The sequence below is a fragment of the Moschus berezovskii genome, chromosome 21 (genome assembly GCF_049115385.1).
Source record: "Moschus berezovskii isolate FMDL1 chromosome 21, NW_MosBer_1.0, whole genome shotgun sequence".
NCBI lineage: Eukaryota > Metazoa > Chordata > Mammalia > Artiodactyla > Moschidae > Moschus > Moschus berezovskii.
Window position 1 is genome coordinate 40,939,866 of NC_142480.1, and position 26,790 is coordinate 40,966,655.

Here is a 26,790-nt window from a genome sequence, read left to right on the forward strand (position 1 = left end):
AAAGAACTCTTTCAGACCAGAAATGAAGGCCAGAAAATGTGTCCTGTTTGGGTGCACAGTGAAAGAAATGTTGGGAGGGTCTAGAACTTTCTTTCTGTGAGATGAGGACCAGTTTCTTTAAATTAAAGGGAATTCTCGGCATCTGTGCTCCCAAGAGAGTCCCTTGGACTGCAAGGAGATCAAACCAGTCCATCCTAAAGGAAATCATTCCCTAATTCATTGGAAGGACTGATGCTGAAGCTGAAATTCCAATACTTTGGTCACCTGATGGGATGAACTGACTCACTGGAAAAGACCCTGATGCTGGGAAAGATTGAGGGCAGGAGGAGAAGGGGACAACAGAGGATAAGATGGTTGGATGGCATCACCAACTCGATGGGCATGAGTCTGAGCAAGCTCCAGGAGTTGGTGATGGACAGGGAAGCCTGGAGTACTGCAGTCCATGGGGTGCGAAGAGTCGCACGTGACTGAGCGACTGAACTGAACTGTGCTCCCCGAGTCTTGAACCAGACGAGAAAAACAAGACCCAAGATGCTGTGGCTCATGCAACCATGCGTGCAGTAGACACAATCAAACAAGGCTCTGCTCTTCTCTTTTTCCATTTGTGGAATTTCCAGGGCATCCGGGGAAAGCAGCATCGCCCAGCACACAGGCTGGCCTGAGTCAATGTTTAATCTGGCCATGCAGGGGAGTTTCAGAATTAGGAGCAAGGTTAAAAACTAAAGACAACCCCTTTCCTACTAATTAGGCCAAAATTGAAATGTAGGTTAGCTCCTGTGTACCACTACCACCAACATCCCTGTAAGACAAGGATGCATCAGGTCTAGCCAACCTCCTCATTAAAGGAATGTCTCTTGGAACTTGGGGTGACAATGCTTGACCTATATTTTACGGGGGGAGAGGACTGTCAGGCGTGGTGTCAAAATAGTTGGATCTGACCCTAAGAAAAGGGAAAATGTTCTCCTTAATATACCATGCTGCTGCTGTTAAGTCACTTCAGTCGTGTCCAACTCTGTGCAACCCCATAGACGGAAGCCCACCAGGCTCCCCCGTGCCCGGGATTCTCTAGGCAAGAACACTGGAGTGGGCTGGCTGAATGTAAATCATTTTCAAGTGTCTCTGGTAAGAAGCAAGACAGACAAATCCAGGAGCAGACTCCTATCACTACCTGCTCAAGAGGCTCACATACCTGGCTGCAAGCCTGACCACGGGCTGAGCTCCCGGTACCTGGGTCAGCCCCAAGCTGTGATGGCAGACAGCCCTTTTAAAACACAAGGACTTGCTGACAGAAGTTATAAAGTAACTCACATAACCATCTCAGTGTCCTCACTGCACAGATGTGGAAACTTAGGGACAGCTACTCAGGGCTAAGAGTACAAGTTGCCCTCAGGTGGCATGTAAGCAAACTTCATTTATTATGATTGGCATCAAGCCCATGACTGACTGGGGTGCTTCCCTGGTGGCTCAGGTGGTAAAGAATCTGCCTGCAATACAAGAGACCTGGGTTTGATCCCTGGGTCGGGAAGATCCCCTGGAGAAGAGAATGACAACCCACTCCAGTATTCTTGCCTGGAGAATTCCATGGACAGAGGAGTCCAGTCCAAGGGGTCACAAAGAGTGGGACACGACTAAGCTACTAACACACACACATGATTGACTAGATGTAATGCAGTTTTCTTTTAGAATATATTCCTTTGTGTAAAAAAAAAATAGGCAAAACTTTAAAGAGAACTATGAAGTCAGTATCGGTACCGGGGCCCCTGACGTGGCAAAGGTCATGAGGTTTAGGGAGCCCAATACACAGGTGACTACAGGTACTCTGCTTAAACTACTAAGTTTGTGCTCCTCATTCTTGTGACACACAATTACTGTCATCTGGGGTTTCTTTCGGTGAGAAATTCATGCTCCCCCATACAGGCTCTGGGAGGTCACCCACAGGCTCTGCCCGGATGGCACCTGGCCCTGCCCAGCCCCCAAGTCTCGGCCGCACCTTTATGACCGGCACCGTTCACCTTCCAGTCGTTTGCTTTGAGGTGGGCCGGCCTGGATGTCTTCACCAGCAAGTGCTGGACGTCCCTCCAGGTCAGCTGGCTGCTGCAATGACACAAGAACAGACAGCTGTACTCACATCAGTCAGAGGTCCGTCAAGAGGTGGGGCATTGGGGGCCGGCCTCGCTCCTGTACTTGAGGAAGCCCCAAGACACTACCACTTGGCAAGGGGAGATGCCACACCCTCTCGGTCAAGAATCTTTTTTGATCCTCAAAGCCTGAGATAAGATGGTGCAGCAGGTGACCTGACACCTGGGGCAAGTCCAGCCTTGGGCCATAATTCCCTTGAATCCATGAGATGATGGCGCTGCATGTTAGCATGTGGTGGGAAAACCTGGGCTGGTCTGCACCCCATGAGGGAGTGCTCTGTGTACTGGGGCATGCCAGCCATCACCTGTCCATACCCCACTCCCAGGACTACTGGCCACAAGTTAGAATTTGAGATTTTAGTTACTCTGTCTTTACGATATATTCATTCTGGTGTGGAGTACAGCACTTTGTTAAAGAACACTTGCCTACTACCAAAAATGCACAGGTTAAGATATCCTTGCCTGCTTTTCCAACACTTCTCAACACAAGCTCTCAAGACTCCTAAGTCCACAGTGCTAGGACCGCATCACAGACAATAGCAGACACAGTCTCCAACGTATCCTCCTCAACAGCACCTGTCTGACCAGTCCTCACAAACATCCTTCCAACTGCCTGCTCTTTGTGTGTGTGTCTTTGCAAACATACATAACGTGAAATGTACCATCTTAATGGTTCTTAGAAATACAGTTTGGTGCCATTAAATACATTCCCTGTGCTGTGTAGTCATCACCACCATTCACCTCCAGAGCTTGATCACCTTAAGCCACCGAACCTCTGCACCAATCAAGCACCAACTCCCCTCCCTCCTCCCATCCCTGGCCCCCACTCCCACCACCTTCCATCTCTGTGAATCTGAGGACTCCAGGTGCCTCACATGAGTGGAGTCACGCGGGATTTGACCCTCTGTGACTGACTTAGTTCATGCATTGTGATGCCTTTGCTGCTGCAGGGGTCAGGTCTCCTTCCTTCTCAAGTTGAACGACATTCCATGGCTGCACAGACCACACTAACCTATTGATGGATGCCTGAGGCACTTCCACCTTTTGCTATTGAGTAAGGCTGCTACAAACATGGCCATAAAAACATTTCTTTGAGCCCCTGCTTTTAATCCCTGTGGGTGCACACCCACAAGTGTAATTGTTGGATCACATGGTAATTCTTTAATTTTTTTGAGAAGCCATTAGTTTTTTTAACAGCAGCTAACTGTTTTACTTTCCCAACAAATGTCCCCTCTTTACCTGCTTTCCTCCGAGACACTCATCTGTAGCTTGGGTCCTGGGGGTATGTGTCCTCCTCCCTGGGGGCTCTCACTTCCCGTTCCTAGCCCTGGCCTTCCCTGACTTCACCACATTCTCTCCACTATGCTTGTCCCTGGCCATATATTGGCTTCCTGGCTGCCTCATCGCAACTGCATCCATCGGTCCAGTTTCCAGACTTTCCTTGGCACAAGCTGACCTGCCATCCCCTCATCCACGGCCCCACCTAAGGACCACAGCCAGCCTCACTGTCAGAGGAGGACCTGTGGCCCAGATGCCCAGGGCTACATCCTCTGACACAGAGGCCAGGTGCAGGACGTGATCCCTGCTGGAGAGTTTAGGGACAGGCCACGCCCCCTGGAGGAGAGGTCAGGCACAGACCATGCCCTCTGGCAGAGAGGGGGTCACAGGCTGCACCCTCTGGTGTAGAGGGCAGGCATGGACCATGCCCTCTGGTGGAGAGGGGGCATAGTCCGCACCTCCTAGTGGAGAGGCCAGGCATAGACCACACCCTCTGGTGGAGAGGGGGCAGACCATGCCCTCTGGTGGAGAGGGGGCACAGACCATGCCCTCTGGTGGAGAGGGGGCAGACCACGCCCTCTGGCAGTGAGGTTGGGCACAGACTGCTCCCCCTGACGGAAAGGCTGGGCACAGGCTCTGCAGTCCAGATGGCAGATACGGCCACAGTCCTATCCTTGCTTGTTTGGGCTGGTCCCTGCTCATGATCGGAGAAGGCAATGGCAACCCACTCTAGTACTCTTGCCTGGAAAATCCCATGCATGGAGGAGCCTGGTAGGCTGCAGTCCATGGGGTCGCGAAGAGTCAGACAAGACTGAGCAACTTCACTTCCACTTTTCACTTTCATGCATTGGAGAAGGAAATGGTAACCCACTCCAATGTTCTTGCCTGAAGAATCCCAGGGACGGCAGAGCCTGGTGGGCTGCTGTCTATGGGGTCGCACAGAATCAGACACGACTGAAGCGACTTCACAGCAGCAGCAACAGCTGCTCATGACAGTGGGGCCCACAAAAATGCAGAAGGCCTCCCCTCACCCCGGAAGCTCAGCATAAGGCACCAGGAAGCCTGGGCTTCAGTGCTGATGACAGAGGGTCCAGAAAGGGAGGCTGTGAGAAACTATTTTCCTAGGGGGAAACACACCTTGTTTCTGATAATAGTAATAAAGTTGCACTCACAGTTGTATGGAAACGTATCTAAGAAATGGTGTTGAACATGGTTTCGCATGATGAAGGGACTGATGTGACATTCCAAAGATGGCCCTGAACTCCCGGCTGACCCCAGGGGCGGTTCTCACACACTAGGCTCTTCCTTCATCCTGTCACGTGCTGCCTGCTGGCCTCCTGCCAGAGAGCTTCTCTCCTCCCCTGGGCGACATGGCTTTGCCAGGAAGACACTGCACACATGAGCAGCGGTCCTGGCCCTGGAGCCTCCGAAGCCCCTCAGCTGAGGCTGGCAGCACGCCCATTACAATGCCTTTCTCCCTTGACCAGCCCTTGCACTTACACGCTCTAACACGCTCTAAGTGGATGCTGTGTCCAGGGATGCCTGCTGTCTGTAAAATTCTGAGAATGGGCTACAATGATGAGGAGACAGCGATCAGGGAGTTCTTGAGTCCACAGGCCAGGTTTAATGGAACGAGTGGCACAAAACAGGGTTTGTTTTCTATATATCTTCAACTAACAATTCCTTGCATGTTTCCAAAAAGGGAGGAAAGAAAATATAAAACAATGAATCACTAAGTATGTGAATGCAACTTTCCACACAAGTAACTATTTAGTATTTTTAAAATGAGCCCCAGAACACAGAAGTTAACATTTTGGCCTGAAAATCAAACACACCTGTTTCTTTGTTAAATGGGTAGCATTTGAGCTTTATGCTCTTTTTCCTGATGTGAATCAACAAACAAAACACACATAATTAGATGGACTCAGCAACCCAAACACAACTTCTTACACTCTCATCTGCAGCAAATGACTCCTTCAAAGGCACAGGTTGTTGTTGCAAGCCACTGTTGATGTTTAAACTAAAACCTGTTTTGATTCCACGACCATATGTAAAGTGGACCCATCCAACACATGGCAATTTGGGGGTTTTTATGTGGCTTGAAGCAGATAAAGCATCACCACTCATGAACCCCCTTGACAGAGGGCAGCTGTATTGACCTGAAGTGTGATCTGGGGTGTAGTGCAGGCTTGAGGTTTGCGCCACCAGCTCGCTGTGCCCCTGTGAAGGCAGGAGGCTGTGAGCTTGAAAAGGGAGAGACAGGAAGGAACCTTTTGACTCCTATTAAGGACGGCCTGAAAAAGGAAGACATCCGGACATCTGCTGCGACATGGGCAAACCTGGAAGACACTGTGCTGAGTGACGGACAAACACTGTGACTCCACTCATTTGAAGGCCCAGAAGAGTCAGACTCAAAGACAGAGAACACAGATGTGGTTGCCAGCTGTGTCCCTTCCCCAAAGTCACACGTGGAAGCCAGACCCCCAGGACCTCAGATGTAACTGCCCGTGGAGATGGGATCATAAAGAGGTTCTTAAGGTGAAATGGAGTCCATAGGGTGGGGCTTGATCCAGGGTAACTGGTGTCCTTAGGACAGGATCTAAACATGACAAGCAAGCCTGGTGTGCTACAGTCCATGGGGTCGCAAAGAGTCAGACACAACTAAGTGACTGAACAACAAACACACACATACAAAGAAGGCCGCATGAGGACACGGGGAGAAGGTGACACACCAAGGAGAGAGGCCTCAGAGGAAACCAGCCCTGCGACACTCAGTCTTAGATCTCTGGCCCTGGGACTGTGAGATGGAACATCTCCTGTCTAAGCTCTGTCTGTGTGTTTTTTTGTGGCAGAGCTGTCTTCTGGGGACAGGAGCTGTTTGGACAAAGAGAGACGTCCTGCAGGGGGTGGTGGAGATGGTCATACAACAGTGAATATACTTCATCAACTACACACTTAAAATGGCTTACATGGTAAATTTTACATTTTGTGTACTTTGATACATTAAACACTTTTTTAAAAAAGGAAAAGGGAAGGCAAGTGAGAACTTACTTTGCTTCCAAGGCCAAGGCGATGATGCCAGCAACCATGGGGGCCGAGACTGAGGTTCCGGTGTGGCCGTCTGTGCACCGCTGACGCAGGTCTGTGGTCACCTGGAGGGCGGGGGTGGGGGGGGCCAGCAAGCAGCTGGGTCACAGGCTGCTCAGGACACTGCCCCAGGCAGGCTGACTTTGACCCAGGGACGGAAGAGGTGTTATGCAGACACATCTCAGGGACAGAGGTTTCCACAGGTCTGGCAACCCCCAGAGCAACAGGCTGATAATGGGGTGGGGAGATGGGGTCCAGCCACACACCCACACCCCTGCAGATGCACCCCAAGACTCCACGGAGAGACAGAATGAAACAGAGGGGCCTCCACAGCAAGACTCCTTGCCAGGGCCCCCATCAATGACCCCTAGGTCACCCCAATTTCAGAGCAGTGTGAAAGACATGAAGGCACCAGGTGGCCCGGAGAGCATCTCTGCTGTGAGCCAGAGGCCGGGGATGGGTCAGAGGTCACAGACCATCCCTACCAGGATGTCCTCCTCGTAGCTGGCAGTGTCCCAAAGCCCCCACCCTATCTGCTGCAAGAGCTACACGCGGAGCACCCTCGGACAGGGAGCGGACTCTGAGTCTCACCATGGCACGGCCTGACTGCACCCCCCTGAACTGAGGTGGCGACCTCACAGAGGCACAGGTAGGAGACATCCACTGTGCTAGGATGGGTGCTGGCCCTGCAGTGACCCCCATGCTAGTGCAGATGGAGCGAAGGCTGCCACCCAGCCAACTGTTAAGTCAGGGGTTTATCCTGGATGATCCAGCAGGCCCAATGTAATCACAGGCCCTTAAATCTGTCAGAGAGATGCGGTTCAAGAAGGACTCGATCTGTGCTGCTGGCGTTAGAGAGGACGCTGGGGATGCAAGCCAGGAAGGTGGGTGGCCCACAGCAGCCAGGAACTGGCCTCGGCAGCCAGCCCATGAGGAGATGGGAGCTCAGTCCTAAAACCACAAGTAACTGAGGTCTGCCAACACGTGGGACATGTACTGGACAGGCCCTCTTGTTGAGCCTATGGAAAACACACAGCCCAGCTGACACCTGGACTCAGCCTCGTGAGGCCCAGAAAATGGGCCCGTGGAGGATGCTGCACTTGTGCCCCCAGAGCCGTGAGATGGCCCAGCTGTGCTGTTTCCAGCTGGGAATCTTGGGATCATTTGTTACGGTGCCAACAGGAGACTAACATACCTGCAACTGCCAGGCTCCAGCTACCCATCTACAAGTCCCTGAGAAAGAATTTCCCCTGTGGGAAGAGTCCAGAGCCTCTTACAAACAGAGTGTCTTTCCTTTGTCAGGGCTCAACGAGGCCTACCATCACCCCAAGAGAGGAAGCCCGTGTGGGTCACACACATAGGAAGACTCACGGGGTGCTGGCAGGGACCAGCCTACTCCTCCTCCTCGACCCTGGGGAGGGCAGGGAGACGCGAGGAGCCTGCACCCTCTGTGACCCCAGGATCCTCCTGCCAATGGGCTACTGACACGCCCTTCCCAGGGCTGCTGCAGAAGCAACACTGGTGCCTGGCACATGCCTGTGCTCAATCTAAAGTGGCCGGAGGGAAATGGGGGTGTCTGGGCAGGAAACCAAGCTCCTGAGGGCAAGGCAGGTCTGGGGCTGTCTCTGCAGCCTCAGAGAAAAGGGTGTGAGCAGAGGAGCCTCCCCTGGCTAGCAGAAGGGGGTAGTGGAACCAGGGTCAGCTGCCCACTCCTGAGACCCTCTATGCTGCTGGGACGTGGCGTGGCCATATGAAAGTATGAAGGAGGGAGAGGTGCCATCTCAACACCAGGCAGTCATTGCTGTTGGCACTCGGTGCACAAGAGCGACAGGGGCCCAAGCTACATTTGCTGTCGAATGCCTGCCAGAACACAGACATGAGTTGCCGAGCATCCAGCACAGGGCACGCCCTCTGGCAGGGTCTCTAAGGGACTCGGAGCAAACACCTTGCCTTTGCTGAGTTGAAACAAAACCACCTGCTACCCGTGCTACCAGGGAAGGGCCCTGGACAGCAGCTGCCCACTGTATTTCCTCTGCACTCTGCCCAGCGACACCCAGTTACTGAACATCAGGGCTCAGAGAATTTTTTAGGAAGAGATGGCGGAATACAGGCATTCTGTAGCTAAGGTGTGTGCTCGTGCATGTACACACACACACACACGCATGCACATACCACACACACACACACATCAGCTGTGTGACTCATTAAACACACAGAGCTGCAAGCCCTGCTTGCACCATCCCCCGACTCCAGTCCAGGCCTCTGACAGGTCCTAAGTCTGAGCTCAAACCAGCTAGATATTTAAAGCAACAGGACACCATTCAGCATCTTAGCCCCATCCCAGGGGTGCGTGTTCCAGCAGAAATGAAAGTAACAACTTAATGAGTACTTTCATGAGCTGGCCAAGGTCAATGCCAGGCTGGCAGCAGAAGGACCATTGATCCTCCCGGTGCTGCAGAGGACAGTGGGCAATGGGAACCTCAGGATCCCGCAAGAAAGTGTAAAAATGTGCCTGCAAATAACATTTACAGATGTGGCCAGGCAGCAGGAAAAATGAAAAGAAGCCAAGGAATTTTCAGGTTAAACCATGCCTGGCCAGCTCCAAGGTCTCATTTTTTAGACATCTAAAAACCATCCTAAGGACTGTGCACTTGAATTCTGCATTGACTTCAACTTTAAACCCTTCCCTCCTACCTTTTTAAAGTATGAAAGCACCTGGGGAAGGAACAAGCATGAACTTCACCCATACACTAAAGTAAAAGCTATTTTTAAAAGATAAACCATACTGATTTATGTTCGTTGAAGCCACTGCAGCAGATAGAAAACCACTCTCAACCTAAAGGGTGTGGAAAAGTCCTTTTGTGAGGAAGGGAACACCCAAGACACTCGGATTTCTAAAATGTTTCAGCACAAAGCCAAGACTTTCTCTCCTTCTGTTTTACACGTTGAAACTGAACGGGCCAGCTGGACCCCAAGCAATGTGACCGCAGAATTTAGAAAACTAAAAAAAGACACTGTGGTGAGAATGCACCCCATTCTTACAGGGTATTTTTAGACCCCCAGAGCCAGAGAGGGTTTTAATTGATATTCTGTGCCAAAATTAGAAAGGCAGGGTCTGAGGGAGGCTGCCAAGGGCCTGGGGTTTACCTCAAGGCACAACCAGTTCCCTGATGGCGAGGCTGGCTGCGGCTGCGTCCAAACTGCCCTAACGGCCTCCTGGGACCATGACCAGGAACCCTGCCCGCCTCGAGCCCCGGGAGGACTCATGGGGCCAGGAGCAGGAGCCCTTCCCCTGGGAACCCCCTCTGGACTCATGGGACCATGACCAGGAGACCCCACCCACCAGGGCCCCCTGAGGACTCACGGGACCAAGAGCAGAAGCCCCCACTCCCTGGGGCCCATGAGGACTCATGAGACCAGGGGCAGGAGCATCCCCCTCCCACCCCCGAGACCATTCTCCAGACTCACAATTCTGCGCTCATAGAAGGCCCCGCTGCTGTAGGTGGTGGCCAGGGTGGACGCACACTCCTCCAGGTACCAGGGCCTGTGGCCATTCTCGGTCGTGCTGCTCACGGAGATGGTGTAGACGCTATTGGTGTAGCCATCACAGGAGCAGTGGTCCCCCTCACGGCCGCCATTCCCTGACGCCCAGACAAAAATGGAGCCCAGGCCTTGCCGGCCCTGGATGGGAGGGTGGGGACAGGTGTCAGCCCCCGCTGGATGCCCCCGCTGGCTCGTCTCAGCCTGGCCCAGCACACCTCCCCCAGGAGGAAGCTCAGAAGGATGCACTTGGACCAGATGGGGGCCCCGAGTGTGTAGTTTCTGGGCTTCCTCCTGATGTTAACAGAGTCCTTGGCAAAACTCTGGACCGAGCAGAATGACTGGACGGTACTGAAGAGCCCTCCTGCTCTTCAGGGGAAGATGCAGGCCCTCCCATGACCTGTCCTGTCCCAGGGCCATGCCAGTACCTTCCTCTGTAGCGAAACATGGTCATAAACTCCACACTGCACCCCACGTACACTGACATGGGAGCTGATGGCTGAATCTAACTTTTCTGAGTTGCAAGAGCTAGTCCTGGGAGGGAGGGGATGAAGGTTCTGCAAAACCAACTGCAGATGCACCCTTCCTGGGGAGCAAGCTCCTTGAAAAGCAGGTGGCCCAGGACCTAAGGGACAAGGGCCATGTGCCAGAATGCCCAGGGCCATCCTAGGAGAGTGCCCCAGGGCATCCACAGGCCAGCACTGAAGCGCTCAGACTGCCAGCTGGGCCAAACTCCATTCTCGCCCACGGGCCCGACCAGGCTCCTTCAGCCACAGACACTGGCTGAACAAGCACACCAGTGCCAGGTGCAGCTGACCTGTTGCTCCAAAGGCAGGACCTACTAGTGCACCCAGCCGGTCCCGGAGGGCGGGGCCAACACCCGTCTCCAGGTGGGCGGGCACCCCAGTCTCCTCACCCCCACCCCCCATCCAAATATGCAGGAGGAAACCCAGGCTTTCCCCAGCGACTGGACAATTTAAAGGAAGCTTTCAAAGGAATCCTGCAACCCTGGTAGCTGATTGAAGCCCTGCTTCTGACGGGATGCAGACATGTGACCCCGGCACCCAAGGCCACCTGGGTTGAGGCGCCCACCTGCCCCGGAGGTGCCAGGACACCCCACATGTGGACCAAGTGGACCCCAGGGCCCGCCCTCTTGTGCCGGTGTGTCTTCACTCCAACATTCCCGCCAGCTCCAACCTGGGGCTTGAGAGACAGCCCAGCCCCTGGCTCAAAGCTGCCTCGTCCACTCTTGTTCCCACATCTCTGGGGAGGCCTGTCCCAATGGCCAGGAGCCCAACAGAGAGGCTGCCCATGGTCAGCACAAAGGGCAGTCGCTAGAAGGACTGAGGACACGGGTTTGTCTGTGCAAGTAACACACACGGAGCTCATGCAAAGCAGTAAGAATCCAAATGAAATTCAGTCAGAGCCTGTCTCTGATTCTCTGACGAGAACCATCTCTGGACACCTTCACCTTCAGTCCTCACCACACTGCAGGTTACTGATCAAAGGCCGTCGTTACTCAAGGCAGGGGGAGCTACATTCCTGCTCCTGCTTTGCAGAGTGCTGCTTACACTTGTAAGCACCCACAATGCTCACACTGCCCACACTTGTGAGTGCCCACACTGCCCACACTCATGACCACCCATACTCGTGAGCGCCCACACCTCTCACATGGCCTGCACTCGTGAGCACCCATGCCGTTCACACCACTGACACTCATGAGCGCTCATTCCACTCACACAGCTCACAATCATGTGCGTCCACACCGCTGACACTCTTGAGCACCCACACCACTCACACCGCTCACACTCGTGAGCGCCCACACTACTCACATGGCCCACGCTGCTCACATGCGAGAGGACAATGCCTGGGTCTCACTACGTTGCAGGCATGGGCCTGGCTGGTCCAGGTAAGCCCGAGTCCATGTTTCTAATGAGCTCCCTAGTGATGCTGGTGAACAACAGGGCCCTAAATGCCAAAGACTTGCATCTCCTCACCCTGCACTTTGCAGGGACCCCTGACCCCTGAGTTCTCACAGGCGTCAGAGCATCCAGAGCCTCTCTCCCTTCTGAGAACAGTCTCCTGGAAAAGAGCATGGAACAGGGCAGAGGAAACACCCAGGGCTGAGGTGTAAGGAACGTCCAAGCTGTCTCTGAGGACTGTGTGTTCACGTTCCGCATCTTCTGTTCACCTGGAAGCCACAGGACGGAGGGGAGCGGTCCCCAACATTTTTGGCACTAGGGGCCAGTTTTGTGGAAGATGATTTTTCCACAGACTGGGGTGGAGGTGGTTTTGGTATGGCTCAAATACATTACACTTATTGTGCACATTATTTCTATTATCATTAGATCAGCTCCACCTCAGATCATCAGGCATCAGATCCTGGAGATGGGGACCCTGCTCTAGGGTGAGGACGTGTCAACCCCAGCTGTGAACTCGCACTTCTGCTCAGGAAGACACCACCTCCACTCCTCAGAATGTGTTTCGGCACCTTGCCAGGGAAGGAGGTGGCTCATCTGTGGAAGTGGAATGCCAGTGAATGCTTGGCACTGGACCCAGCCAGTGCCTTCAGCCACAGTGTGGCAGACTCTCCCCTTGTGGGTGACCAGCCACGTGAGGACTAATACCCAACACCTCTTTATGCTAAAGTGCAGCGTCTGACGGTGCCTACCAGAACCCGCACCATCTACCAAAGATGCAGTCAGGTTTTACAGGGAAGGCTGCAAGTGACAAGTGGGGCATCAAAGAGGAAAACAGATGGAAGAATGTGGTTTGGTTTGAGACCATCAAATTTCTAGGAGGATTTTCAGTGACAGCTTCTGATAGTTTCAATTTAAGGCTCCCTGAGATCAACCCTGGGTGTTCATTGGAAGGACTGATGCTGAAGCTGAAACTGCAATACTTTGGCCACCTCATGCGATGAGTTGACTCACTGGAAAAAACTCTTGATGATGGGAAAGGTTGGGGGCGGGAGGAGAAGGGGATGACAGAGAATGACATGGCTGGATGGAATCACCGACTCTGTGGACATGGGTTTGAGTGAGCTCCGGGAGTTGGTGATGGACAGGGAGGCCTGGCGTGCTGTGATTCATGGGGTCGCGGAGAGTCGGACACGACTGAGCGACTGAACTGAACTGAACTGATGTGACATATTTTATTCAGAAAGACTAAAAAAAACAATGAAATGACCTCAGCATCTCAGGAAATTGACACGAGTGGTGGGAACCACGCGGTCCCTCTGCAGCTTCTGCACGCCCGATGGCTGAATGATGCCAGCCTGACTCAGAACTCAGGACACGGAGCCTCATAGCTCCCGACACTCCACCCTCTAAAGCTCACCTATACACTCAAGAGAGGTCAGGCCCAGACAACCAGCCCCTCACCTGGAAACAGCTCATCCTCAGCTCTCAGAATCTTTAGAAATCATCTCATAGAAATGACCGACACTCAGGATTCATGTCTCAAAGAGCATCTTCAGGGACGACGCTGGTGGTCCCATGACTCTGACTCTGGGCTCCCAATGTAGGGGCCCGGGCTTGATCCCTGGTTGGGGAACTACATCCTACACGCCACAGCTAAGAGCTCACATCTGTGACTAAACAGCTCATGTGCCACATCTTAGCCCTGGTGCGACCAAATAAGTGAATAAGGAAAATATCTTTAAAAGGCAGCATCTTCCATTCAATAAATGTGGTCTCTAACTTACACCTAATTTTAGGAGGTTCCCCTTGGTGGTAAGAGTGAGATCCACATGACCCAGCACGCGACAGATGCTGGAAATTGGGGCAATGAGATCTGTGCATCTGGCAGTGGCTAACGTGCCTGCGCCTGACCTCCCCAGCACCCGGTGAGCTCGGCCACTCGCTGAGCTGACTGAAGAGCCTGCACATCTCCTCGGAGTCATGAGGACAGAGGAAGACGTCTGTGTCCTGAGTGTGAGCTATGAACCTGCTGATGTCTACCTGTTCCCCTCTTCTTTTGTCTCATGAGTGTCTGGGTAAGCACAGAGCTGTGAGGGACATGAGAACGGTGCCCCACTCTGGTCACTCACTTCTCAGACATTCAAGCCCTGAGCAGCCGGGGAAGAGAGAGGGCGGAATAAGAAGCCTCAGACTTGTGTACAGTATCGCATGGCTCGGAGCCACCGGACCATGGGGTCTGAGGCTGGGGGTGTTCCAGGAGACAAACACCCCAGCCCCATAGAAGGGAATTAATAGATAGAAAGTGAACAAACTCAGCACATCCAGAAAAGTGACCAGATTGTATTATTCAGACAAAGGAAATCATTAACAAGGGCCTGTGGAGGGGAGCTGAGTGGGGTGCAGAGGACGGTAAGCCTTGCTTTCAGAACAACCACTGGAACCATCTGACTTGCTAACTATGTATTGACCACACTTTAATCATGATGCACAGTTTATAATAAAATAATAACTTTAACAATATGGTAAAAGTATATAAATAATAAAATGGGGTTGACACAGCCCCACTGTCCAATCTCCCACAGGAGAAGTCAGAGGCATAAACCCTGCCTTGGGAGGCCTGGACTTAACAGCTCTAACCTCGCCGGCATTGCCTGGCCTCCCGGGGCCACCAGGACACTGACCACAGGCCAGTGTCTGCTCCAGGAAGCTGTCCTCGCCCAGAAATCCACTGTGCCCCCTCCTTGTGAGACCTAGGTTGACTCCAAGACCCTCTCTGCCCCAGCTTTCCTGACTCACAAGGACCCAGAACCGACAACCACGGAGTGACTGGGGTGTCCTCCTCTGCCTGCCTTGGCCGATAGGTTGAGGGCCCATGCTCAGCTGTTTGCTCGGACAGCCCATGGTGGGCTCTACCCACAAGATGTCCTAAATGTCTGGGTGGCACACTGGCGGGGAGAGAGCACCATGGAGACCTGATGCCTTGTGGGTGTGGGGTGAGCACACAGCCTGTGATGGATGCACAGACCTCCAGGATGGGGGTCCTATGGGCAGGTGGGTTGAGTCCCAGACACCATTCCACCTGCAGAGCTCCACTAACAGACCAGGCAGTCAGTCTAGGACCCCCACCACCCAGATGCACACCCCAAGCTGGGGGCTGTCAGGCTGCGAGGCAGAGTCCTGGGGCTGGCAGGTGAGCTGCAGGCACCTTGGGAACAGCGACTCTGTAATGAGATGACATCCCTCTGCTCTGGTTTGGTGGGTAGCTACTGCCCTGAGCCCCTACTTGACTTCTCCCTCGATCTGGCCCTGGTCCCACCTCATCCTGTGTCGGGGCTCTCCCTGAGTCACTCCGACTCTGTGTGTGATCCTCAAATTTATTTATACACTTATTTAATTTTGGGGGGACATGTAAGGTCTTGCTTCCCCAATCAGAGACAGAACCCCTGCCCCCACACTGCAAGTGTGAAGTCTTAACCACTGGACCTCCAGTGACATCCCTCAAATTTATTCACTGCTACCTACATGACAAGATTTCTCCTTATTTCTACGTTGGTTACTTTAAGACAGACTGCAAACCAGCATGAAGCTGATCCCGCACTCAGCTCTTAAAGGGTGAGAAGCGGAGTCCTTCAACGTGCAGAGAAGATCATCTTGGGTCTGTAGAATTGCTTTTAAGATTATGTTTTTGGCTTCTTTATTCTTTCTGCTTTTTAACTGTTGAGAGCCCTCACTCTGCCCCTCACCCTGCCCTCCCACCGCGGCTCTGGGTCACCACACCTTTCTGATGCCATGCTCGAAGGCCTGTCTGGCCAGCCGGCCGGGCCCGTCCACCGTCTTGCCATCATCGTCCGGCCCCCAGCTGGCGCTGTAGATGTCGATGTAATTGGGTCTGGTGCCCAGAGACTTGGCCTCCACCACATCAGTCACATCTCCATCCAGCATTCGGATGCCTGAAAGCACAGGCGGATGTGAGAGCCATGTGGATGCTGGCCCCTCGTGGACAGGGTTCCGATGTATAACATCGGGCCCCACACTCAGCTGGGACCCCAGCCACTAGCAACTCCCGCCCTGAGAGCCTGGAAACCCTGCTTGAACACAATGTCAGAGAAAGTCACAGCAGAATGAGAGGGACTCAGACCTGAGCACCATCACAGGTTCAATGATGGCGCCCACAGTCACGTGGGCCCTGGCCGAGGCCTGAGGGAAGGCTGAGGTCACCAAGCGGCCGGCTCCTGTGGCTGGACGGCCTCAAGAGTGAGCAGACACCAACACCAACTGCTTCACCTGCTGGCTCCGCCTGCTCCCCACTCCTTCTTCTTCACCCTCCATGGACCGCAGGCTTGTGTCCCCAGGCTCAGGGTTGACCCCCTAACCCCATGCCAGCACATCTGAAGGCAGGACTTTCAGGAGGTCTGGATGCGGTCACGAGGGGCCAGGGTAGGACTAGCAGACTCAGGAGAACAGACAGCAAGGGCGCGCCTCCCATCTCCTCTGCCGTGGGAGGATATGGAGGGCTGTCATCTGCCAGCGGCCACGCTATGGGGCTCTCGCAAGAAAGCAGTGGGCGGGCACCTTGAACTTGGGTTTCAGCCCCCCAGAGCTGTGAGACACAAGGGCCTGTGGTCTGGGCCGCCTGGTCTGTGGGATTTTGTCATGGCTGCCTCAGCGGTTTGGACCCTCAGGTGCCTGGTAGCAAGATCCGGGGCTGCACCCGTTGTTCAAGCCTGGATGTGATGGCACAGGATGAGGGGGGGGTGGACACCTCGTCACCAGCTCTGGAGAGGAGGCCTGGGGAGGAGGCCCCTCACCCACGGGAGGTGGGGGGAACATGGGGCAGGCCACTGGGGAGACCCTGCCCGACCACCTGTTGCAACCAGTTAGTGACCATGGGGCTACCTCATCTTCCTAAGCTTCTGACGTCTGTAATATGCAGTGTAGAAAGCTGTCAAATTTGCTGAGGCGCCAAAACATCAAAAAAAGATGGTTCATATAACGCGCCTGGCACGCGGGAAGTGGCCACTGTGTCAGCAGCCAGTCTGACCCTATCTGTAAAAACTGGGACAGTAGAACCTACCTCCAGGGCTGTTAACAATAATTACTTTTTACCTTTATTTTTAAAACATTTACTATTTGACACATGAAGGATTGCCTGGTAAACATGTTACAAGCCTACTAAATAAAGCCTGGTACACAGGTTAGTTACAAAGCCTACTAAATAAAGTAATGGACACACATGAACCTCCATCTTGAGAAAATATGAACTTGAACACCTGAGGCCTTGACCCAGGCCTGCCCCTCACACAGGAAAGTACTCAGAAATGTGCATTAGTTTATCCATTGCCTTAACAATGGGTGCTTTAACATAAGTGGAAGCAGGGTTAAATAACACAGCGTGCACTGGGAATTCATCCTTTGTCAGTTACTTATGTTATAAATACCTTCTCCCAGTTGGTGCCTTGTCTTCTCACTTTGTTTATGGTGTCTTTTGATAAACAGAGGCTCTCTATTTGAATACAGTAAGAGCCAAATCTTCTTTGGGCTTGTCAGCATCTGTGGAGGATGGAACCCCCATGCTGTACTTTCTCCTTTCTGATTTCTGGGGGATGATGGCAGTCAGCATGGCCCCCCAAACCATGCCTCCTGGTCTCCGGTCTGTGTCCAGGGCCCCTGTCTCCATGGCTGTGTCACAGATGGGACCGTGGGGCTCTTGGAGCCATGAGCACCGAGGAGGGGCCACAACCAGTACAGGATACTGGCTGCTTCGTGGGGCAAAGATGCAGCCCCGGGGCGAGATGAAGAGCAGAGTGCTGCAGGGGGAAGAGAGCAGGGGCTAGACAGTCCCGGGGGGATCACATCCCAGCTGCATCTGGCCTCGGGCCAGGGTCTCACACTCTCTGAGCCCATGTTTTCCACAAAACCTACTGGGGCAGTTGGGAGGATAATATAACACTGGGGCCCTGATGCCCTCTGCTTTCTGAGAAAAAGCCACTGCTTTCTTCATGTCCTTATCTTTAGCAATGGAGTCTTCAGGGCAAGAGACCCTGCCGCCCACACACACAGCCAAAACCAAACCAGTTCTGCCATCCAGGTGGTGACAATAGCCTGTCACCCTCAGGCCTCTCCAGGCCAGGGATGGGTGGTGGAATGCCAATGTCTGAACAGGAACAAGATGCCAGGAGACATTCCCCAAGTACGTAAAAACAGAAGACCAGAATGCTTCCCGACACCTCTCACATGCCTCCTCCTCCATCCTGGAGGAAGAGTGACTGATGTGTGAGGAAGAAGGCATGACATACTGAGGTTTTAATTAAGCATCTGTTTTCCCAACACTGACAAGCTGCCAACAAGGAAAAGGTAAATATTTCCAGTAGAGACCTGCTGTTCCAGTATTAGCATTAAATGCAAACGGCTCTCTGGAAATGCCCAACTGAAGAAAACAGTAGTCATTTCTTTAAAGAAAAAATAAAGACTCATTTCCCATAAACTGTCAGGTGCAAAAATAATGTGGACAAACCATCTGGATCTGGTTTGTCCTGGTTGTTGGTGTGCCCACAACTGGGCAGCAGGCTGGGCCCAGGGTTCCCGGGAACGGGACAGGCGGGGCTGACCCATCCACTCTGAGGTCCCATCTAGGGAACGAGGTGGGAGAAGTGTGACGAGGAGACGGGGAGGGGGCTTCACGGGGCCTGCTGGGCAGCTCAGCCCCTGGCAGAGCCACACCTGGGAAGATCACACAGCTGGGCTTGCAGCAAACAGTCACCTCTCCACAGACTGACCTGCACCCACAGCAGTCTCACTGTCCTGGAGAACCTGACGAAAGCACTGAGTTTATAAGTCTCCTAAGGAAGTTAAAGAAACAACCACAATTTTCTCATAGTGACCCAACCTTCCTCCCTTCCCCTGCTCCTAATTTACAGAAGGGAATGACAACCCACTCCAGTACTCTTGCATGCAGAATCCCATGGACAGAGTAGCCTGGTGGGCTACAGTCCTTGGTGTCACACAGAGTCAGACTCGAATGAAGCAACTGAGCACACAGCACGTGCAAATCACAGGCTTGTGTGCAGCGGGAAAACCCACCCAGGGCCACTGCATCGCCCCTGCAAGTGTGCCCTGAATCCATCCACTTTCACAGGCCAGTGGGAGCGGGGAGGTACTGGACTTGCAGACAGAGTCTTAAAGGAGTAATTAAGCTGAAGTGAGGTCACATGGGTGACCCCATCCAACAGGCCTGGTATCCTTCTAAGAGGAAATTCCAACACAGGCAACACAGACTAAGGGATGACCATGGGGAGACAGAGAGGAGCAGCTATCTGCTGGTCTAGAGAGAGGCCTTGGAAGAAACCAGGCCTGCCGACACCTTCACCTTGGACGTTCAGCCTCTAGAACCGAGATAAAATGCTTCTGTTGGTGAGCCAAGGAAAAGATAACTGGAAGAACACCCCCTGCCCTCCTCCCTCTCCCCAACAGGAAGTCAGCCAACAGGCTGTCTGGAGGAGGGAAGGGGAGCGGGACATGGGCCCACTCCTATCTATTGAGAGGTAATGTGTTTTGCCTTCAGCAAATGAATGGCAATGCAAGAGCAATGAACAGCAGCAAGTAAAATTAGATTGTGGCTTCCGGCGTGTGACAAATGGGCCTCCCCAACAAACTTTGCTCATTAATCCTGAGTTTATTTTAGCAATTTCCACAGAGAATTGATTTCGTCTTTCTCTCTTTTTCCACTAAAACTACAGTATATTCTGTCCTCCTGCTGCTGCTGCTGCTAAGTCACTTCAGTCGTGTCCGACTCTGTGTGACCCCATAGACGGCAGCCCACCAGGCTCCCCCATCCCTGGGATTCTCCAGGCAAGAACACTGGAGTGGGTTGCCATTTCCTTCTCCAATGTGTGAAAGTGAAAAGTGAAAGTGAAGTCGCTCAGTCGTGTCCGACTCATAGCGACCCCATAGACTGCAGCTTACCAGGCTCCTCCATCCATGGGATTTTCTAGACAAGAGTACTGGAGTGGCTTGCCATTGCCTTCTCCGATATTCTGTCCTACCAACAGCCATTCTGGGCTGAGGGAGGTTGCAACAGTTGTTTAGAAATGCTGCAAACCTGAAAGGCTTCTGCTCTCATTATGGCCCAAGACAAATAAGCTCTCAGATCTGTAAACGTGCCTGCACTGAACAGCCTCCTTCTAAGACCTGGGGCGTGTCTGCGGGACTGGGAAGCACATGTGAACTGGCCACAGGGTCACAGGAAGTGTCCAGATGCTGCAGCTGACCACCACACCAGGTCTCCCTTGGCTCCTGTTCAGTCCGATATCCCTCATGGTGGAAACGAGGCAGAAGCTGGCAGTGTCCAGTAAACTCTTGGGGCCTGCACCATTCTTGGGTCCCTGAGAGGAGGCCTCTCCCAGTAGATCTCACATGAACCCTGTCTCTTTCTGTATTCTGATGCTTCAGGCCTTGCTGACACTTCAGGGGCTGAACCCCCACACTCCCAGAATGGCCAGTTCCTGGAGATGGTACAGGAGGCCCCCAGGATGTCTTCCTTGGGCAAACCAGCCAATCCAGAGCCCACCCCACAAGCATGTCTCTCATTGCGGGGGGGGGGGGGGTCTTACCTTCAGGTTACTCTCCACCTGTCCCAATCACCCCAGGGCCAGGAACCAGACCCTAAACCCCGAGCCCTGAAATGATTCAAACTAGCCCATTTCAAGCCTGCTCACCCCTCCTCATTTGTCTTTTATGCAGAAACCACAATAAGGGCTGCAGATCACTGCTTCCCTTGCTCCTTCTGCCTCCAGAGAGACCCTGGAGCCTGCCATGTGTCCCCCATGGCAGCATGACCCATTCTCTTTGGAACTGTTAGTGACAGACTCTGCTCAGGGACCACTGTCTCCTGACCTGTAGGCCTGTCATACCTGAATAATAATGAAAACTCTATTTCAAAACAGGTCACTCCTTCATAATCAGGTTCTGCTGATTTGTCAGAGAACAGTAAAAAGTGGAAGAACCTCAGCAGTGCACTGGAGATTTGAAATCCTGACTGAATTTCGTGGTTTCTGCACCAGGGAGCAGGGTCCAGAGAGCAAAGCAGTTCAATGAGGGCTGGCGGGGTGGGACAGGGGACAGCAGGCAGGACAGGGACTTAGCCCCATAGGCAGGGATGCGAGGAGCCCTGAAGGATGTATGTCCTATGACAGGATGCCCTAAGCGGGCCTCTGATGGAGACCAGAAGGCAGTGACAAGAAAACAGTCACACCACCCAGCAAGAAGGTCACTGTCCTGTCACGGAGGCTCGGACATGCTCTGCGTTCTCTCCCTGCCTATCTTTCTCACAAGCCCCCAGGGGTGGAACTGCTTCCACTCAGTATCTGTGAGGACAACCTCAGAACTGCACATGCAATCTAGAACCGGCTCACCTGTCCTCTGAGGAGAATGGTGGCCACACCTGCCCATCTCCTCCTTCCTAAGGCTCCTCTCAGCCTCGGGGTACCATACCCAGCAGGTGGGGGCCTTTGAGGAGAATGCAGGGGCTGTGGTTGCCCACAGTCACTAAATCCCCCCAAACCTCCCAATGCATTTTAAATTTTCCTGCAGTTAAAAACACACTTGGAGCCTTTGAAGATTAATCTGCAGCTTAAATTGTACTCTTAAAATACTTGTAAGCCTAAACAGCTTAATGGAAACGCTAATGAGACTGAGTTCTGTGAGTCTGAATTAACATAATGAACTAATTTATGGGCAAGGATTAATTTAGCTGTTATGTACTTAACATTCTCCTGTTTATGAAAGGAAAAGCATGATTCAGTTCCCCTGTCAAAACAGGGAACAAAAACACCAGCAGGAATGTGGCTGCTACTGCTGCACTTTTCCTTCCCAGAAACAGTCAACAGGCTGAAAAGGTGCCCGCCATTTGTCCTTCACGAGGCCTGAGCAGGACACCTTTCAGTTCCAGGGCACCGCCTGCCCCCCAGCAGCCTGGGGATCTGTCCCTCAGGCTTGGGGGCTTCACTGAGCTGGAGCTGGACACAGGGGCAGGCTGTGCTCCAGGTGACCCCAACCTGACTCAGGGAAGTGTCTGAGTCCTGCTAAGCATCAGCTCAGGAGAACAACTTGCCAAAAGCCAGACGCCCCCTAAAGTTAAAAAGGCAAGGGCTTCATCACATGCCCTATAGGTGACCTCACCCAGCAAGTTTTCCTTAGGCCAGGGTTGGGGGGGCATCCTACAGGACGTTGGGAGGGGCCCTGAGGCCGGAGGACCTGATGCAGTGGCCTGGCTCACCCCTCAAGTCTGGGAGGGGCTCTCAAGGAAGCAGCAGGGAGGGCTCTGCCCAGAACTCACCTGGCAGGTGAGACATTGATGACGGTGAGCTGAAGGCTGGTGGGCACAAGTCTGAGCCCACCCACCACCACTGCCAACCAGAAGCAGACAGGGAAAGAGGGACGGGGAACACTAAGCACAGGGCGAGAATTTAAAAAATATTAAAAAAAGGTTAAGAGAGTGAGAGAATACAGACAGCGAGGAGAAAGGGCGGGGGAGGGCTCGCCACCCTCTCTCTGTGTCTTCCCAGGTTGTCCCAGTTATCCCAGGAAGGATGCAGAGCGTGGCTTAGAACACATAAGGCCAGAAGAGAGAAGCAAGGCCCAGTTACCTTTGGAAGAAATGTGAATGCAGCCAAGGAGAAGGATTCACATGCCCACTGTGGACCATGGACCCTTTCTATCTGCTCTGCGCCTCCTCACAGGCGTGGTGGCAACAGTCCTCACCCGGGCATCACTGCAGCACCAGAAGCCACAGCTGCAAAGGGACGACCTCGGCTTAATGCCAGGGGCCTGAGCTCACATGTCAGCTCTGCCAGCAGCAGTGGTGTGGACCCAGACGTACAGGCAGGCCTCCTCTCTGACTGTCAGTCTCCCCTGGTGTGAAGCAACCATACTAACACCCAGCTCCAAGCATCATTCTGAGGACCAGAGGCACAGACGACCACGTGTGCTGGTGCAGCATCTGGTAACTAACGGCAACCAGTGACGGCACTGAGCGCCATCACAATAAAAATTCTGATTGGCCGGAAGACGAAGGGAAATCGAGCCCCTGGTCTACCTCTACTCAGGGCCCTAGAAATAACAGAAGCAAGAAAAGAAACGGATAAAACAGTAACAGCCCTGGAAAACAAGGGACAGGAGGAGGAGGCGGGGTGGGGGGCTGCGGTGGGGGGTGGAGTGGGGGTGGTGGTGAGGGGATGGGGTGGAGTGGGGTAGGCGAGGGGGCAGGGTGGTTAGGGTTAGGGTCCTGCCACGCCAGAGGGTTAGGGTTGGGGTTAGGGTTAGGTGGGTGGGACAGCCACCTCCCCTCTGGGCTGTCAGAGGGGAGGCTTCATTCAGAGTCTGACACCAAGGACGAGGGCACCAAGGCTGGACAGGCAGAACAAAGTGGGCAATGGGGAGGGCCAGTAGCACCTTGACAGACTCCAGAATCTTCTCTCAATAGTCAACAGAACAACCAGAAAGTTGGCAAGGATGTGGAAGAACTCACCACCAACAACAACCAATAGGGTCTCATAGACACTTCTAGAACATTCTACTCAACAAGAGAATACCCGTCCTTGTCAAGTGCATGCAGAAGACTACCAAGACAGATTCACCCCGACCTCAATGAATCCAGGAGAACTGAACTCCTATCCGTGTGTTCCACAACCACGAGGGACTCTAACTTGGACTGTAACTAGTAATCAATGGCAGAAAGAGAACAGAGCATCTCCAAACAGCTGGAAACAAAACAACACGCTCTTAAATAATCTATGTGCCCGAAAGGAAGTATCAAGGGAGAAGCAAAACATTGAACTGAATGAAAAGGAAAATACAACGTATCAAAATCTGTGAGACATGGCTAAACTTACTGCTATGAGAGAGATTTATGGCACCACTGTTTACATCAGAGAAGAGGAAAATATCTCAAATCAGTAACGGTAGCATCCACTTCAAGATCCTAGAAAAAGACTTCACTAAGCCCAAAGCAAGAGGAAGGAAGGAAGCATAAAGATGGGAGCAGAAAACAATGAAGTTGAAAACAGAAAAAGACTAGAGAAAATAAGCATAACAAAGAGCTGGTTTTCTAAAAAGATTACTAAAACTTGGTAAACTTCAAGTAAGAAATACTTGAAAAAAAAAAAAACGGGGGGTTGGGGAGACACAAATTACCAACATTAGGAATTAAATAAAATGTAACCACAGACTCTACTGCACCAAAAGTGCAATAAGAGAATACTACAAACAACTCTACACAAATAAATGTGACAAGTTAGATGAAACGGACCACCTCCTCACAACATACAAACTACCACAATTCTTGCCTGGGAAATCCCATGGACAGAGGAGCCTTGAGGGCTACAGTCCATGGGGTCACAAAGACTCGGACACAATAGAGCATATGTGCACTGCACTCAGTATGAAACAGACAATTTTAACAGCTCTGTAACTTTTCAAGAAATTAGTTTGTAATTAAAAAACAATCTCCCCCCAAAAGAGATTTTTTTAGGTCAGAAGAGTCTCAGTTCAGTTCAGTCGCTCAGTTGTGTCCAACTCTCTGCAACCCCATGAATCACAGCACGCCAGGCCTCCCTGTCCATCACCAACTCCCGGAGTTCACTCAAACTCATGTCCATCGAGTCAGTGATGCCATCCAGCCATCTCATTCTCTGTCGTCCCCTTCTCCTCCTGCCCCCAGGATCAGAGTCTTTTCCAGTGAGTCAGCTTGTCTCATGAGGTGGCCAAAGTATTGGAGTTTCAGCTTTAGCATCAGTCCTTCCAATGAACACCCAGGATTGATCTCCTTTACTAGTAGTTAAAGAATTAACACCAATTCTACACAATCACTTTCAGAACATAAAAGGAAGGGAACAATTCTCAATTCACTTACTGAAGTGACTGCCCTGATACTAAGATCAAACACAGTGTAAAGAAAGAGAGAGAGAAAAAAAATTATAAACCAAGACTCCTCATGAACATAAAAACCCTTTACAAAATATTAGCAAATGGGTTTCAGTAATGTATCAAAAAGGAAAAGAAAATACCACGGCCACGTGGGGCTTACTCTACAGACAATACTGGATCAATATTCAGAAACCAATATAACTCACCATTCTAACAAGCTAAAGAAAAATCACATAAAACATGTCACTTGATGAGGAAAAGGTGGTGACAAAATTTTACACCCATGCAGTCTTTAAAATCTCAAAAAACCGTGAATAGAAGGGAGCATAATGAACTTCCTAAAAAACATTTACAAAAAGATTATTCTTTGGCTGCTATCCAAGAGTCTACATGCAATAAATGCTGGAGAGGATGTGGAGAGAAAAGTACCCTCTTACACTGTTGGTGGGAATGCAAACTAGTACAGCCACTATGGAGAACAGTGTGGAGATTCCTCAAAAAACTGGAAATAGAACTGCCATATGATCCAGCAATCGCACTCCTGGGCATACACACCAAGGAAACCAGAATTGAAAGAGACACATGTACTCCAATGTTCATTGCAGCACTGTTTATAATAGCCAGGACATGGAAGCAACCTAGATGTCCATCTGCAGACGAATGGATAAGAAAGCTTTGGTACATATACACAATGGAGTATTATTCAGCCATTAAAAAGAATACATTTGAATCAGTTCTAATGAGGTGGATGAAACTGGAGTCTATTATACAGAGTGAAGTAAGTCAGAAAGAAAAACACCAATACAGCATACTAACGCATATATATGGAATTTAGAAAGATGCAAATGATAACCCTGTATACGAGACAGCAAAAGAGACACAGATGTATAGATCAGTCTTTGGGACTCTGTGGGAGAGGGTGAGGGTGGGATGATTTGGGAGAATGTCATTGAAACATGTATGTTGTCATATGTGAAATGAATCACTAGTTCAGGGTCAATGCATGTTACAGGATGCTCGGGGCTGGCATGTGGGGATGACCCAGAGGGAGGATAAAGGGAGGAGAGAGGTGGGAGGGGGGTTCAGGAGGGGGAACTTATGTAAACCTGGGGCGAATTCATGTCAATGTATGGTAAAACCAACCAATATAATATTGTAAAATAATTTGCCTCCAATAAAAAATAAATTAATTACAAAAAAAAAAATTCCATGAACAGAAAAAAAAAAAAAATAGATTAGTAATTTTCCTATTCCTACCATCTTTGCTAGGCTAGTGTATATTGTATCCATTTACATATGAACCCAATATATTTTGGAGTATTTTCCTACTCTTCAAGTAATCCAATTATTCATTAGCTATAGGAAAAATATATTAAGCACTTTCCATATATTTAATATTTTAAGTAGCTCAAATACCTGTATTCAATACTTATAGATAAAAGTACACATCTAGGGAGGAAATATAAAATTAAGATAACTGTAAAAGAATATAAATAGATGTATACGTGTGTATATATATTATACATATATAACTGAATCACTTTGCTGTACACCGGAAACTAACACAATGTTGTAAGTCAACTATACTTCAATAAATAAATAAATTTTTTTAAAAGAAAAAAAAAAAAGATTATTCTTAATGTAAAGGTTCAGACCTTGTTCCTAAGGTCAGGAACAAGGCAAGGATGTCTGCTCTTGACTGGAAGTTGTAACCATGGTGATAAAGCAAGAAAAGGAAATAAAAGGCACATGGATTAAAAGGAAGAAATAAAATTGCCCCACTTTGCAGATAACAGTATCAAGTATAAAATCTAAAAGAATCTACACCTAGAACTAATATTGAAGTTTAGAAAGGTTGCAGGATACAAGATAAACATGCAAAAAACATTTGCATTTCTGTATGT

At 51.3% G+C, this 26,790-nt stretch overlaps 1 protein-coding gene across 2 annotated transcripts in view; it reads right to left on the minus strand.

The window, feature by feature from the left end:
* PCSK6 (proprotein convertase subtilisin/kexin type 6) overlaps positions 1-26,790 on the minus strand; it is a 183,575-nt gene that overhangs the window by 49,307 nt on the left and 107,478 nt on the right. For both annotated transcript variants that reach the window (XM_055417994.2, XM_055417993.2), the window contains exons 7-10: positions 15,743-15,915; positions 9,972-10,184; positions 6,468-6,568; positions 1,991-2,094 (exon numbers count right to left, since the gene is read on the minus strand). In XM_055417994.2, the coding sequence (XP_055273969.1) occupies positions 1,991-2,094; positions 6,468-6,568; positions 9,972-10,184; positions 15,743-15,915 (591 nt within the window). The remainder of the gene's footprint in view (positions 1-1,990; positions 2,095-6,467; positions 6,569-9,971; positions 10,185-15,742; positions 15,916-26,790) is intronic.